Raw genomic sequence first — 16443 nt, 5'->3', positions numbered from 1 at the left:
TGACTTCGTAATCCTAAAAGAAATGATGTCCACTTGTACATGACTTGAGAGCTCCAGTCTAAATAGAAACTGGGCAGGTCTTGGACGCTCACTAGCCGCCTGAGACGTTTGAAGAGCGGACACGTCGTCTGAGCGTCCCCCTGCTGGATGGACGGATGAACGAACAATCACTCAAGTACACACCGCGAATCTTTCTTTTGTTGTTGTGATTATTTAAAGTTACATCACAATGGAGCCACTTGTGACACTTTTTGGACCGATGATTTTGTTTGCCGACAGGAGCTCCATGTTGGCTCCGCACCGGGAGCTGCCTGCGACTTGCCGGGTCGACGGAGCGCTGCTCTGATGCTTCGCAGGCTCACTCGTCCCGCTGGGCACATGTTACCGGGAAAATGACGACTACTCTCGCTATTGTCGCTTGTGTGCTCACTTTAATACATGGTAAGATATATTCAAATCAATAGTGCTTTATGTACAGGCTGCTGAAATGACCACATTATTATTAGGCAAAGCACTTGTATTATTGAATTATTTGCTGTTGTACTGTCCTAAGACTTTTGCGCAATATAATTCATATCAATAATAGCCCAGTATTGAAGAAAGTGTGTTCTCATGCACTGTTTCAACCTTTAAATTTCAAGGCACATCATGGCATTGATAGATAAACAATATTGTGGTTATAAGATACATTAGGCCTAAGTTTATAATTTTCAGACATATGAGTGAAATTGGATAATTGTTAGCGCACACCCGATGATCTGTTTCACACTAATATGGTTGGAATTTCTGTTCTTAACTCATCACTCAACCCAATTTTTATTTCTAGAACACTTAAAAAAACACTTCAAACAAATTGCTGTACATGATAAAGATCAAACATTTAATTAACACAACAATTAATAATAAAAATAACAATAACAATAATAATAATAATAAGAAGAAGAATATGATTTTAGAATTATAATAGACTTCTTTAAAAACAAACTCATGCAGCGTCTCGTGTGTCTTTGACTAAACTTTCGGAGTCATTTTTTGGCCATGCTGTTCTTCCAGCGGCCTGTTGGTGGTTTGAAGGTGAAGGTGTAAGCGTTAGGACTTCCCAGAGACTTTGTCATTTGACATACAGGAGGTACAGAGTTTTATTTGTTTTTTCCTAACGTGTTAAATTGTTAGCACAGTAGATTAGAAAGAGAGAAAAAAAGTTGAAGTCGCAAATGGACAGTATGAGGTAACTGTGATGGTGAAATTGTAATCTCGCAATGACAACTTGCATGACTTAACTTTCATTGACTATGACGCTAACAACTGAAGGTTGAATGTAATCAAACAATTGCAGTTTTCTAACGGCTGTCAGTTCATCTGTTTTGTTGGCGAGTAACTAACAACAATCACGATATTGTACAACAAAAAATAGCATAACTAAAATTAGCGCAAATAAATGTTTGTAATGTTAAACTAATAGCAAATGGCTTGAAAGGGTTGGCGGTACAAATAAAGTACAGCATTAGCAGAGTTGTTGGAACGAGTGCACCTCAACATGGTATTATTAACCACGCCTGACCACACTTTCAATCAACACTTTTTCACATGGAAAAAAAAAAAATGTACCAGTGATACACACAGCAGGTCAAATTGCAAGTTCATGCAGGTTTTGCCTTTAGCCTTGTTTGATTGTGACCCCCGAGGTCTTGACAACACACCATCTGCTAATCGAAGCAGCAGGGGTAACCATTGGGGGGCGCACAGTCATGGTGGGCATCCCAGCCAGATCACAGAAGGCTCAGATGCGCTAGCATGCATGGTGCCATTAGACAGACGGTGGTGTTTGGCCCGCTAATGACTTCCAGTGTGTCTCAACAACAACAAGAAAGCCATTACAAAGTTTGGAAGCGGAACAACATTGTGATCAGTGGTGCGTCAAGTCATATTTTCAGTCCGAAAGGTCACAGTTGATGACTTTCTCAAGTTCTCTATGGTAGCAATTCTACTTGAACAAGACTCCAATTACACAGTTTGTTATTAAGTTAACTGATGGGAAATGCGCTTTATTTGTAAAGCACCTTCGGTCGTAACAGAAACACTGACACAGCTACTCATTTTTGCAAAATATTCATGTGGATGAAAAGTAAACATTGGGGGATCACTACTTCAGCTCTGTGGCTATTTTCTAATATAGCCTAATAATAACTCCTCGTGCACCCTCTGACAATGAGAAGGAGTGGTAGAGTTAGTCATTAAAGCCAACTGTTTGTCCAGGTTGTGGTGGTGCCGACTCCGAGGAGCGTCTCATTAACTGGCTGCTAGGTGAGCACCGCTACAATCCGCTCATCCGCCCGGCGGTCAACCGGACCGAGAGGGTAACAGTGAAGCTGCAAGTGTCTCTGGCACAGCTCATCAGCGTAGTACGTATTGGTTAAAGAAGTACAAATATGTGGAAACTGTTTATAATGTTAAATCTCTGTTGTCATTTCTAGAATGAACGGGAGCAGATCATGACCACTAATGTCTGGCTAACTCAGGTAAATACAATGAACAACCTTTAACTTGAATGCATCCGTGTCCAAGTGGCGCCACAATCTATTCTTCACTCACAATGAAGCTTGCCAATTGGAAAGTCCAACTTACCCTCCTTTTCCCGTTTAGCACTGGGTGGACTACAGGTTATCGTGGGACCCCGCCAAGTACGAAGGAATTGATAAACTGCGTATTCCCTCTAGACACGTCTGGTTGCCTGATATCGTCCTCTATAACAAGTTAGTAGCACTTAAAAAAAGTCATATTATGCATTACAATTCATAGGTGCCTAATTAAAAGAATACCCCAAGGATAAAAACCGTGCCCATTCCCTGACCAAAAGTTCTGACATAAGAGCTGGATGCAGTCATTTCTTTGTCTTCCCATAGTGCCGACGGGACGTACGAAGTGACAGTCTTCACCAACGTCATTGTGCTCTCCAACGGCAGCATTAACTGGCTTCCGCCCGCCATCTACAAGAGCGCCTGCAAGATTGAGGTGAAGCATTTCCCCTTCGACCAGCAAAATTGCACCCTCAAGTTCCGTTCGTGGACCTACGACCACACGGAGATCGACTTGATCTTGAAAACGGAAGTGGCCAGCATGGACGACTTCACACCCAGCGGCGAGTGGGACATCCTGGCGTTACCTGGCCGGCGGACGGTCAACCCACTGGATGCCACCTACGTGGACGTCACGTATGACTTCATCATCAAGAGGAAGCCGCTTTTCTACACAATCAACCTGATCATTCCATGTGTGCTGATAACCTCTCTAGCCATCCTGGTCTTCTACCTGCCCTCAGACTGCGGCGAAAAGATGACCCTCTGCATTTCCGTCCTGTTGGCCCTCACCGTCTTCCTGCTCCTGATCTCCAAGATCGTCCCCCCGACCTCACTGGATGTGCCGCTGATCGGCAAGTACCTGATGTTCACTATGGTGCTGGTGACTTTCTCCATCATCACCAGCGTGTGCGTGCTCAACGTCCACCACCGCTCCCCCAGCACACACACCATGCCCCCCTGGGTCAAGGTCATCTTTCTGGTCAAACTTCCCACTTTGCTGTTCATGAGACGCCCTCACGATAACACTGCGCGTCTGAGGCTGCGACAACAGCGATACCTCCGATCGGGGAGGACAATTCTGGATTTGGGTTGCCCCGTCGCATCCAAAACTGGCTTTCCCAAGGCGTCTTCCTCCTTGCTGCCTTCAGACTCTGCCTTCTCCACACCAGGACATAAAAATACAACCCCTCCTCTGGGCTTTAGCCACACCGACAAGAAGGGCGATTTGAAGCTCACGGATTGCGTTCCTGGAGGTTTTGCCTTGACGCAGGACCTCCATCTTCGAAGCAATTCACATTTGGCTGCCGACGTCCAAGAGGCAGTGAACGGGGTGCGCTTTGTCGCAGAGCACATGATGGCGGATGATGACGACCAAAGTGTACGTATATTACATTTAGTAATTGTGTTTCTATCGGACGGGGTTTTGAAATACCGACCTGAGCCGTTCCCAGGTTTGGTACCGCTTTGCTGAGGTGATGGTATGCTTGTGGATGAAGCACAGCAAAGTCTCAAAGACTCTTATATAGCATAGTGAACAATTAACTAAAGCTGCGTTTAGAATTATAGGAAACACTAGTCTGATCGTGTTCTGAATAGCCGAATCATTGGGTTCTGAATCTCATGGCGTGACATAAGACATCTCAGACAAGGCAGTGTAACGTGCAATGGCGTAGCAAGTTGAAGCAAGTGAAAGTGGATTCATGGCCATGTTTACAGTAGGAGGAAATACGGAAGTACGAACTGTGGCATGGCCTAAAATAGCGCAGTCTATCTTAGTGCATCGTAGCATGACATAATATAGCAATGTGTAGCTTAGCGCGGTGTAATGAAGCATAGAATAGAGTTGGCGTAAGCATACAAAGATTTTCTCACATTTTCAGACTCATTTCTTAAATACATGTATCGCTACGCTACGACTCTTTATCTTAAATGGGCACTTACTATAGCTTATGTTGAGCTGCTAGCATCCGCCACTGGCATTAGTGAGCTGGATGTTTCTCTGCAAAGCTTACCTCCCTGCTTTCTCCAGTGTCAATCCAATAAGGAAACCCCTCCAAACGCGCTGCTCTTCGCTGTCAGCCTGTGGCCAAGACTAGCAACACCTGTGCTAACATGGCGCCTTAGAAGGAATGTAGCGTTCGTTTGGCATTTTCGGTAGTTACATTTAGAGCACAAACGTGATGAGGCATGGATACTGTAGGTAAGTCTTTTTTTAGTTTATAGTTAAAACAGAAGTATAAGGACGCATTGTGTATCATTTAAAGTTACACAATCCAGTAGTGGATATAGTGTGGCTAACGACACTAAACCAGCAAATGTAAGGCAGACATTGGGTGATTCATGTTGACGAATCAATACGACAGGGGGAGGGTACCTGTGAGGAACAAGCGTTTCTAAAAACAATCAAGGATAGGACTGAAAATAGGGTGGAAGTGTCAATAGCAGGACATCTTTATGGAGGACATAAAACTGTGATGATGCAGCCTCTATGATATACCACATCATCTTATTTGAATGCCGTTTTGAGATCCAAATCACAATTTGTCATTAAGCACTCACCCCTTAGTTGGATTCCTGTTTGTGCTTGCAGGTGATAGAAGACTGGAAGTACGTGGCCATGGTGGTGGATCGCATGTTCCTGTGGATCTTCGTCATTGTATGCGTGGTGGGCACCCTGGGCTTGTTCCTCCAGCCCCTCTTTCAGAGTCAAGTGCCTCACCAAGACCAGCAGCCCACCTCTGAGATGCCTCGCATTTGATCAGCACGGGTTTTTTAGCATCTAAAGTTAGGGAAGGCGGCATTGCAAGTCTGCAAAACATCAGGGATGAAGGATTAACTCGTGTGTGACAAATATGATCTGCTTTTTATCTGGCTTTTTTTTCGTAGCACTGTAAAAGAAGCAGCCTCGATGATGGGGTGTTTAGAGAAAAAGAATACAGTGGTGCCTTGATTTGCGAGTTTAAAATACATTCCGCAATCACACATAAATCAAAACACTTGTATGCAAAATTATTTTTCTCCATTTAAATGAATGGAAATAACATTAATGCCTTCCAGACCCACATTAGCTGTATCTGGTGTTTGCACCTTGGCCACCGGGGGCAGTATAAAACTGCTAGAGGCAGAAAATAACGTTCCATGACTGACTCAAAGCTTTAAGAGCTAACTTTAAGGGAATGAAACATACATACATCCATTTCCTGAACCATTTATTCAAGTGCCAGTCCACAGAGGTTTACTTTTGAACATTTGAAAAACATGACACAAATATGTCTTATCAATGTTCCTAGTCCTGAGTCCAAGATTTCAATGTGATTGCACAACGTTGTGTGCAACTGTATGAAGTGCAATCTACAGGCATACTTATAAATGCCTCCCACAAAAATGGTAACACTTTGGCCTACTAGCCTAGCAGTGTTGTAGGCTATCTAACTATTGTTTATATCGATGAGCCAATCTGTTTACATTCCAATACTCACCCATGGTCATTATGGAAAGGTCTTCTGCCTCACGCTGCTACAAAATAAAGTGGCAGGTGGACAGGTGCAAACCGGTTTAGGCTACCTTGCAAAGCATATCTTATTGACAGTAGTGATCATTTAATATTGCTTTTTTTTTTTTCATCCAACTGATAATGATTATTTGTCACATGACAGTGTAAAAACACTTAACCGTGTATGTTGGACAAAGTAAGTGTGAATGGTTGTCACTATGTGTCATTCCTGTGCACAGTAAAGGTTTCTTAATGGGGTCGTGATGCAGGAGTTTAGAAAATCAACTGATATATTACAATGTGAGCTCGTGTACAAAATGGTGTCCCTGCGAGTTGGATTCAATGTAAAAAAAAAAAAAAAAAATGTTAATAAAGTCTTAATATATTCTGGTTTGTATTTTCACTTACCGTATTTCCTTAAATAGTGACCTTACTCAAATAGACACCGTGGATTAATTTATTGCTCATTTAAACTGTTGCTAACCAAAGCAGCAGCACATGCTAATTATTCTGCAAGCTAAGTATTACAATTTATTTGGAGCAAAAAATAAATAATATATGCTAATTGTGATTTGATATTTTAAAAACATGTTTTTAAAAAATAAAGGCCTCCTTCTAGTAATAGCCTTACCTTTTGATTTCTCTTTGGAATGTTGCATTTATCTTATCAGTGTCTCAATTAATAAATATGTCATCCAGTCAAACAAATAAATAAGAGTAGTCGTAAAAAAAAGAAAGAAAAAGAAATGGCAAAGCAGTACATGTCGGCCAAGATGCACTTTGAGCTCAGGAAGCTGCAAAACATAAATAAAAATTCAAAGTTATCAAAATACGTTGATTTATTGCAGAGCCCTAATCATAAAATTTTTCAGAAGTCACTACACTACAGCCTAGTTCAAATAGAGCACACACACTTGCAGACACACACCCGCACACACCATATTCACCGCTCATTAAATGGTGCTGAGTGTGCTCATTAAGAGATTCTGCAGACTGTCGCCCATTTTGCCAAAGCCTCATCACGAGATAGCAATCAGCTTCCATGTTAACTACTCACTCCTCCTCCCCTTATTATTATTATTTTTTTCAAATTTTTTTTTTTTTTTTTTTTTTTTTTAATAACTGCATCCTTCCTGCCGGTTTCACCATCAGATGGGCAAAGAGTCGTAAATATCATGTCAGCATGCATGATGTCATTAGCTTCTAGGGTGAGATTCATTTTATTATACGCTTTACTAGACTGTGACTTTTAAATGAATTTATTTTTTTTGTATCTGTGTGATGGATAGGACAGGATGGACACAATTAGCCACCACACAGACGAGGCCAAACACACATAACCTCACAAAACATTTTTATGGTCGAGCAATATTTTCTCAAGGGTCCGGCGTTAATAGTGAAGTTCCCATACGGCACCTCCCCATTTCATGTCAGTGGAGGCCTCTCTCAATTTATCTGCCGGACTGGTCGTTCGTCTGACCGAAGGACAGCGTGGAAAATCATTCTGGCAGGAGGAAAAGCGGAGCGTTTATTTGGGGGGAAAGGATGGTGAAAAATACAATAGGAGGCATATTTCTAAATGGAATCCTCAAAAAACTCTGACAGAGTCATTAGAAACTTTACGTTACTTCCATTGTCTTTGTTTATCTTATTTCTTAAGTGTTGTTTGCTATTATTTTGATAAGTTGACTTTTTAAATGGTTGTGCTCTTAAATTGCTTTCCCCCTCTTCTTTAAATAGTGTTTGTAATTAATTAATTTACAAATAATGTGACCTCAGTGGCTATGGTTATAACAATAAAGCTTGCAACTGATTAGTTTATTTCCTTCAACTATAATGAATTTCAATTCACTCCAAAAGTCATACGTACCCGTATAAATAGTGTACATATTATAAAAGGACTTGTCACAGCAGCTTCTTATAGGTTGCCGTGGCGATCAACCTGCTGTCAGAGGCTGGCTCAGCCCATCCCCCCCCCCCCCACCCCCCCCCCCCCCCCTGCTCGCTCTCCTTCCCTCTTCTGCATCCTTTCACTCTTCCTTTTTCTACACTTTCTCCGAGCCTCCAAACCAGCGCAGCCTTCATCGAGCAGCCAGGGAAATGAAAGGCACTTTTCGCCTCCTTTTGGCCTCCACCTGTTCCATCTTTTTGTTGCATCTTCATGGTGAGTTACAATGCTCACTTCCTGTGACTTAACTGCGGAAACAGTGCTGTTTGAATTAATTACGTATAGATTACTGCTTTTACACAGCATGCTTCACCCCTGCAGCATAACTTCATTTTTTAACTTTTTATTTTTTTTCAAAAATGTTAACCAATATTATTTATTTAAATATTTTGTAAGAAATAAATATATTTATATTTAAAATATTTGTAAACATTTTAATATCTGCAACCACAACCTGCGTCTTGTCTTTAATTATTTTGTTAAACCACATCCATCCATCCATCCATCCATCCTGTGACATCAGGAGTCGGATGTTCAGAGGGTGAGCACAAGCTGTTCTCGGTCATCTTCTCCAAGTACAACCAGTACATTCGACCGGTGGAGAACGTATCGGAGCCGGTCATCGTTCAGTTTGAGGTCTCCATGTCCCAGCTGGTCAAAGTGGTGAGTAGCTTGCTTGCCTGTACGGTTATGTATGGCCGCAATTTATGGAGGGGCTCCTTCCAAACTTCATCACTTTGCTTAATGAGTATGTAGTCATGACTGATGGGCTACGGTGCATGGTGGCAGTGCGACAAGTTGAGATTTGGGTTAAATTTATGTTGATCAGAGAGTGGCAGCAGGAAGAGCAGTGTTAAAATTATTGTACTAATAAACTGCCTGCAATGGAAATTGAAAGTTAGGAAACAGAATGTGTTTTTTAGTGATTGTGTTTTCTGTTTATCAAATAAATCTATTTAAGACTACAACCTTGAAATGGTTCACTTCCTTTTGGGGTAGAAGCGGAGGCATACCCTTAAAAAGTTGATTTCTATTAAGAGGAAAATGAGGCGTTTATTTTGATAGGGATGATTGCACTTTTTTTTAAGTGTGTGATTAAGTGTGTGCTTCCTTGGACCAACTGTGCTACTTTCCTATTCATATCAGGCCTTGGCGCCATCTTGTGGCATCTTAGGGCATTTAAGAAAGAGCACATAAAACACTACGTGAGGTGAGTTTTTCAGCAAATAATGAAGAATAGCTTCCATGAAAAAAAACACAAATAGGTGATCTTATGAAGGTGAACAGCAAATATTTGGGGGATCACTATGCATTGTTGTTTCATTTCACAAATTCCTCAATATATCCTGTTTAAAACAATCTCGTTAAATTCGCCTGGTCGTGCCCAGAAAGCTGGGAGCACGCAAGCGTCAAGGGGGACGCTCGCCCGTGACAACATTCTCGCTGTTTTTACTGCTAAAATATTCAAGTGAGTCCTGTTTTAAAATCTTCTCTGCTGCTCTGCCGTCAGGATGAAGTCAACCAGATCATGGAGACCAACCTGTGGCTAAGACACGTAAGTTCACCGCCCCAAGTGGACCTTCAAGCAAAGGATGTCCCGTACGGATCCTTCCCTCTACCACACTGCATGCCTGTAGAAAGCTGGCAGCTTGAATTATTTATGTGCGTACGAGGGGCAGCTTTTAAGCGCATTGATGCCTTGCAGTCCAGGTTCTTAAAACCACCTGATAAGCATCACAACTTGGGCCCATGTCCAGATAAGCACAGGAAACAGATTGATTTGATTTTATATTAACATTGACAGTTGTTCTTTAAATACAGCAACCACGACCTGCCTAATTATTTGAATTAAAACAAGAAAGTTGCATACAAAAACAAAACAAAACAAAACAAAACATTATTTCCTGTGACAAACTGCACTAAAAGTGACCTTTTATTTCCATTGTCCTATAGTTTTTCATATTCACATTATTTCCTATAACGTTTTTATTTTATTACATTGCTTCCTATAACTTTAAAAATTCTGTTACAGTATATCCAATGATTTTTTTTAATTATTAAAGAAATCAATGATTCCTATGACTTTTAAAATTGCATTGTTTCATTTAACATAAAAAACAATTCCAATGACTTTTTAAAAATTACTTAAAAACACATTATTATTATTATTATTATAAATTAATTACAACTTTTAAAAATTGCATTATTTCCTATGACTTAAATAAGTTCATTTCCTAAGACTTTTTTTTTTAAATTTCCATTATTTCCTATGAAATTTCTTTTTAAAATTCCATTATTTCCTATGACTTAAAATAATACATTTCCTGTTTTTTTTTTTAAATTTCCATGATTTGCTATGACTTATTTAAATTATTTGCTATGACTTAAAAAACTTAAAAAACTTTCATATAATCTTTTCTCTATGATTAGCTAAATTTTATTACATTAATTCCAATGATGTTTTAAAATTTCCATTACTTCCTAGGATTTTTATTTCATTATTTCAAATAAGAACATATGTTAGAAACTATATTTTATTTCCTATTAAAAAAAAACAAAAACAAATCAAAATGACTTATTTACATTATTTTCTATGGAAGAAAAAAAATGTGTTTTTTTTTCCCCAAAAAATTCTATCTATTTTAATAATTATTTTTTTAAAGTTCTATTTTGAATACTGTATTTTGTATGAGCAAAAGCTGGGTGACTAAAGGTGGACGAGAGATGTTGATCAATTAGTGATCAATTTTAGAGCTCTGTAAAGGGTTCTTGTTCTCAGTGGATTACATAGGAGAATCTCATGAAGTGTCCTGTGTCATTGTGTACAGATCGATGCTACACTTCTATATACTATACTATATATACACTTATAGAGGTCCCATATGGTTTACTCGTCAAATATGTCACTCCTTTGTTTTTCTGCAGTCACTTTCATTCATACCTAAAAGAGAGGCGACAAGGCCCCACCGCCCTCAAATTTAATTAAGTGCAAGTTTTACAGCACCCACTGGCTGCCTCTCTATTGTCGCTTTAAGGCTCTTGCAAGGACTGCCAAGAGCAAAAAGGACCGTTAAGCACATTTTACTTCCTTCTGTGCTAACTGAATAACTTGTCTCTTTTTTTTTTTTATTGTTTCTATAGGGAATGGGGGTGTGGGTGTGTGGGGGCGGATGGGTTTAAAATCAAGGCGTGTGAATTATATGTTATGTTTCATCTTCGGTTATATGGTGCAATTTATGATCTCTTTTTGTATTAACTTTTATCTTGCAGCAGGCACTAAAATCTTTATGTTTCTATCGACCACTGAGCCACCAAATGCTCGTGATTTGTCACTTGCTCGGAAGATAAATTTACATAAAAATAAGTTTCAGGTTACACTATAGAAGTCCTTATATGATACCATCAGTCTTAAGTGACTGTTCAGCCTTTTTTTTTGGGGGGTGGGGGGGTGAGTGGTCCTAAATTCACAAATATCTTTGACTGGTTTTGAATTCAATTTGTTATGTTTTAGATCTGGAATGACTACAAACTCAAGTGGAATCCAAAAGATTTTGGAGGTGTCGAGTTCATACGGGTGCCATCCAACAGGATATGGAAGCCTGATATTGTGCTATACAATAAGTGAGTATTTTTTATTGTGTGCGTGTGTTATTATTTTTAAGGAAAGGCTAATCAACAATAACAAGCTGTCCTTGTTACTGCATACATTAGTTGATGATCTAATAGAAATACTGTATGTGCCATTGTTTTTAGGGTGTTTGACTGTTTTCTGTTCACTGGTAACAGGATTATGCAAAAACTTATTTTCCCCTTGTCATTAAAACATCACGAGGACAAGTGCTATGGGGGGCTGTTAGGGACTAAGTGAAAAAAACAAACAAAATAGGGAACCGGTCAGAAATTAATTGGATCACAGTTTGCATTTTCGGTATACTTTTGGACAGTGAAGGGAAAATGAAGCTTCATGAGCCACTTTTTTTAGTCCCTTAAATTGTGCTTTTGGTTTAAATATAAAGGCTAGTGTAATGTTAATTGTTGAAATTTTCACTGCATCTTTAAACCAAGAGCAGAAAAAAAATACCGTAAAAAATATCGCAAGTGGTTCATGAAGCTTCATTTTCCTATCACTACTTTTGGAGGACGGAGTTCAGTTTATGTCATGACTCGGGTCATGTAGGAGTACTGTTTGGGTCTTGTCGCATGGCTGGGGTCACGCCTGGGTTAAGTTGGAGTTGAGTTCGTGACATGTTAAGTTTGAGGTCAAGTGTCTGTTTTGTACTGATGCAACCATCATCCAGTTTCAACTAGTTTTAGGCTATATGATGCCTGGACTATGTGATGTCAAGAATCTTTAATGCTATGTGATGTTATGTGATGTCAAGGATGATTTGTAATCGCGTTACTGGGTCAACAGCCAATCACATAATTCCATGTCAGTACTGGTACCCGCATGTCTAGCCACAACCAATGAGATCGATTCACTGTCCATATAAGCTGTCTGAGAAATGTGTGTGTTGCTGGATTATTGCTCTCTGTTCCCCTGTGCTTCTCCGCAGCCCAAGGAGGCTTGGTGTCTCGTGATTCTTATGAATAAATAGTTAAAACCTTATCCGTGCTCTGTGATCCAACCCATCAGCATATAACAGTTTAAAAAGGACTAAATGTGAACCCACCTGAGAACTCAAAGATGGTTCCTCCATCCATGCCTCTGTGTGTCTCCGCAGTGCAGTCGGAGATTTCCAGGTGGATGACAAGACGAAAGCTCTGCTCCGGTACAACGGCGAGGTCACGTGGATCCCTCCCGCCATCTTCAAGAGCTCATGCAAGATCGACGTCACCTACTTCCCCTTCGACTACCAGAACTGCACCATGAAGTTTGGCTCGTGGACCTACGACAAGGCCAAGATCGACCTGGTGCTGATCGGCTCCACCATCAACCTCAAGGACTTCTGGGAGAGCGGCGAGTGGATGATCATCGACGCGCCCGGTTACAAGCACGACATCAAGTACAACTGCTGCGAGGAGATCTACACGGACATCACGTACTCGCTGTACATCCGCCGTCTGCCGCTCTTCTACACCATCAACATGATCATCCCCTGCCTGCTCATCTCCTTCCTCACCGTGCTCGTCTTCTACCTGCCGTCCGACTGCGGCGAGAAGGTCACGCTTTGCATCTCCGTGCTGCTCTCCCTGACCGTCTTCCTCCTGGTCATCACCGAGACCATCCCGTCCACCTCGCTGGTCATCCCGCTGATCGGCGAGTACCTCCTTTTCACCATGATTTTCGTCACCCTCTCCATCGTCATCACCGTCTTCGTGCTCAACGTCCACTACCGCACGCCCAAGACGCACACCATGCCGCGGTGGGTGCGCGGCGTCTTCCTGGGACTGCTGCCCAAGGTCATGTTCATGACCCGACCGGAGAGGGACCCTGAGAAGACGAACGAGACCGTTCACCAGAGACCGTGCGGCGTTCACACCTCGGGTTCCCAACACAAGGCTCAGGCTCTGGCCTCCAGCGTGCTGTCAAGCCTGACCAACCGCCAGAGGGTCCCAAACAACACGGAGCTCTCGGATCTCAACAACTTGAACGCAAACGAGCTGGCCAAAAGCGCCGGGTCGGGCTCGCTGTGTTGCGGGGGACGCTGCGACAGCTGCTGGCACCAAAGGGCCGGCAAACTGCCAGCGGACTCCGGAGGAGGTGGCGGCTTGGGCTGCTTGGGGGTCCTGACTGGAGGGGGCGTACCCGGAGCAGGGAGTCAGTGCTCCAGCTCCGAGTCTCTGGATGCGGGAGTCTTGACCCTGCTGCCGTTCTCCCCTGAGATCAGAGAGGCTATTGAGAGCGTCAAATACATCGCAGAGAACATGAGAATGCAGAACGAGGCGAAGGAGGTGAGAATTCACTGACGCAGAGTACACACGTACGCCCAGATTGAGTATTTTCCCCTGGCCCGATTCTCAGGTGCCTCTTAACGGTTATCCTGAGTGATTAACCTGAAAGACTGGACCAGTTCCAGTGTAGCTCTACTTATCTTGCTAATAAAATTATTAATGTCTATCCTTTCACAGAAACCATAAAACTGTTTTGAATTAAGAAACCTTCACTGACGCAGCCACCATTTTGGGTTTGTTTTCCAGAAAAAAAGACGACGCAAACTCAAACTGAACAGGCCCAACTCCTTATATTTGCAATTTGCTACTCACAAAATGACCTATTTTTATTGTGAAGGGTGAAATCTGAGCCAGAGTATGAATGGCAACAGGTGGATATGTAGATTGTACCATATAAGAGGAAAAACATTTAATTTCTTGTCTGTCACCACTTATCGCGATCTAAAGTGGATGATGAAAGATTTATTCATTAATTCTGTGAGATTGGTCACAAAACAACCAAGCAAAACCGATGATCGTTCACAGCACATTAGTCGGGAATCATATTTTTATGTTAATCCTGTGCAATATTTACGATGCAAATCACCGATTTGCGGCAAGCTAGACTCTGTGATAGGGATGTCAAATGGAGAAATAGCCAATGAGGAACCAACCTGAAGCTTCTGCTGTTCTTGTTGTACAAAAAAAGAGGAGTAACTGGTTGTATTGAGTTATTTACTTGACCCAACTATAATCCCAGCTTGTTTGATTTCTTCTTCTACTACTAACATTTTTTTTTATTATTTACGCCCCCTGGCACAGTATTTTATATGTAAAGTTTGCCATTATGTTCGTATAGTCTTCAATCTGGTTAATGGAACGAGATGTATGATGTTAGGAGAAACAATAATGCTTTGTTGACAAAATCTAATAATAATCAAGCAAAAAATGTAACCTTTACATTTCTGACCTTTGGTAAAGGTAATACTGCTTAGGCTGGTTGTACAAGGAATGAAAAAAAAAATATAGAAAATAAAGTGAGTTTACAAAAAGCCTCCATGGAAGTCAGGAACATCTTGTCTTTATTGCAAGTACCTTACGTTCATTCACTGCTTTGTCGTTGTCTCTCATCTCGCAGGTTCAGGACGATTGGAAATATGTCGCCATGGTGATCGACCGCATCTTCCTGTGGGTTTTTGTCCTGGTGTGCATCCTAGGAACCGCCGGCCTTTTCCTCCAACCTCTTCTACTTGGGGAAGACATATGAAAACACATTATGTTATGATTTTCACAATTCAATTTTTTAGGACATTTTAAAAGACGCAAATGCTTTGCATTTCACATATGAAACCATAAGGCTTTGAGATTGGTCTTCAGAGCATAAGCGGCAACACGATGAAGGAGCGACACCATATGGTGATATTGTGGTATTACAACAACTTGCCTGCAACAGGTTTGTTAAAAAGGTACATCTCCCCCAGCTGAAGCCTATTCCAGATGACTTTGGGCGCGCAGCAGGGCACATCTAAACAAACAGACACTTTTATTCACACCTTGTACAATTTAAGGCAAATCAGCTTTATATAATGCATTCCATACACAAGGTAACTCAATGTGATTTACATAATTAAAAGTACAGCGTAACTAAATACATTTAAAGACAAAGTCTAGAATTAAAAACTATCTTACTAAAAGAATGTACAGTGCAATAAATTTTTTTTTTGGACCTCAAGACCTCAATTATAGGTACGAGGGTGGGGAAAAAAACAGCTCTGAATTTAAAAGCATTCGCACTTGGGGCTGACTTCATTTCAGTTAGCATCTTATTTCATTTACGTGCAGCATAACAGCTAAATGCTGTGCCACCCTGTTTGCTTTGAACTCCGTCCTCCACTAATTGACCCGAGTATGCAGACCTTTTATAGCCCTACTGGGGTTATATTCCATTACCATTTCTTTAAGGTATTCACATCCAAAGCAAATGTAAAAGACTTCATTTAACCTAACCGACATTTTGGGTTGCAAGGAGGGCCTACACTGAGCTTCAAACCCAAAACCTCCGAAATGCGATGCTGATGTGCCAATAACTAGTGCACTGTGAAGCCCAATTAAGGGACATCATAAAAGGATAAAAAATGATATAAGGTCAATATATCATATAATGATCTGAAGATGCCAAAATGATCAATAAAGGCTGTAAATACTGATTCTAGACCAGTTTGACTTCCTCTTCCTATTGGTGAATAAATCAGCAGTGGGATGATGCATTTGGAGCTGAGGGTCTCATTAAAAGAAGCTGGCGAGGCTCCATTTATCACTGTTCCATATTGTCTGAGCCTCAGCCCTCCGCCTCCTTGGAGCAATGTCAGCTGATTGGACAATCAATAATGAGAGCCCGGGACAAAGAATCTCCACAATTTTATTCATGGAAGCTCACTTTCTGGCCTAAAAAGCTAATTTACCACAAACTTAGGAGCAACATTTAGACATATATAAGAAAACTAAGCCCTATATTATTTTTCCCCTATATGAAAAATGAAAAAAATATA

At 41.1% G+C, this 16443-nt stretch overlaps 2 protein-coding genes across 2 annotated transcripts; both read left to right on the top strand.

Moving 5' to 3' along the window:
- Positions 1-229: 229 nt before the first annotated feature.
- On the top strand, positions 230-6369 carry chrnb4 (cholinergic receptor, nicotinic, beta 4 (neuronal)). Its single transcript, XM_077519767.1, is given in 7 exon segments — positions 230-303; positions 305-441; positions 2257-2402; positions 2475-2519; positions 2644-2753; positions 2904-3957; positions 5170-6369. Coding segments are annotated over 7 exon segments (1734 nt in total). The 3' UTR covers positions 5338-6369.
- Positions 6370-8122: 1753 nt separating this feature from the next.
- chrna3 (cholinergic receptor, nicotinic, alpha 3) lies at positions 8123-16013 on the top strand. The gene is made up of 6 exons (XM_077519768.1): positions 8123-8236; positions 8544-8683; positions 9531-9575; positions 11532-11641; positions 12745-13915; positions 15033-16013. Exons 1-6 carry the CDS (start codon positions 8173-8175, stop codon positions 15159-15161), a joined length of 1659 nt encoding a protein of 552 aa, XP_077375894.1. The 5' UTR covers positions 8123-8172; the 3' UTR covers positions 15162-16013.
- The last annotated feature ends 430 nt before the right edge of the window (positions 16014-16443 follow it).

Source organism: Festucalex cinctus, chromosome 4 (assembly GCF_051991245.1).
Source record: "Festucalex cinctus isolate MCC-2025b chromosome 4, RoL_Fcin_1.0, whole genome shotgun sequence".
Lineage (NCBI taxonomy): Eukaryota > Metazoa > Chordata > Actinopteri > Syngnathiformes > Syngnathidae > Festucalex > Festucalex cinctus.
This window is presented reverse-complemented; position numbering and strand designations above follow the sequence as displayed.

Bases quoted from the DNA above. Each gene is read 5' to 3' on its own strand.
- chrna3 (XM_077519768.1), top strand. From the start codon at position 8,173: ATGAAAGGCACTTTTCGCCTCCTTTTGGCCTCCACCTGTTCCATCTTT. The intron at 11,642-12,744 runs GTGAGTATTTTT...GTGTCTCCGCAG, and splicing joins GATATTGTGCTATACAATAA to TGCAGTCGGAGATTTCCAGG. The intron at 13,916-15,032 runs GTGAGAATTCAC...CTCATCTCGCAG, and splicing joins TGCAGAACGAGGCGAAGGAG to GTTCAGGACGATTGGAAATA.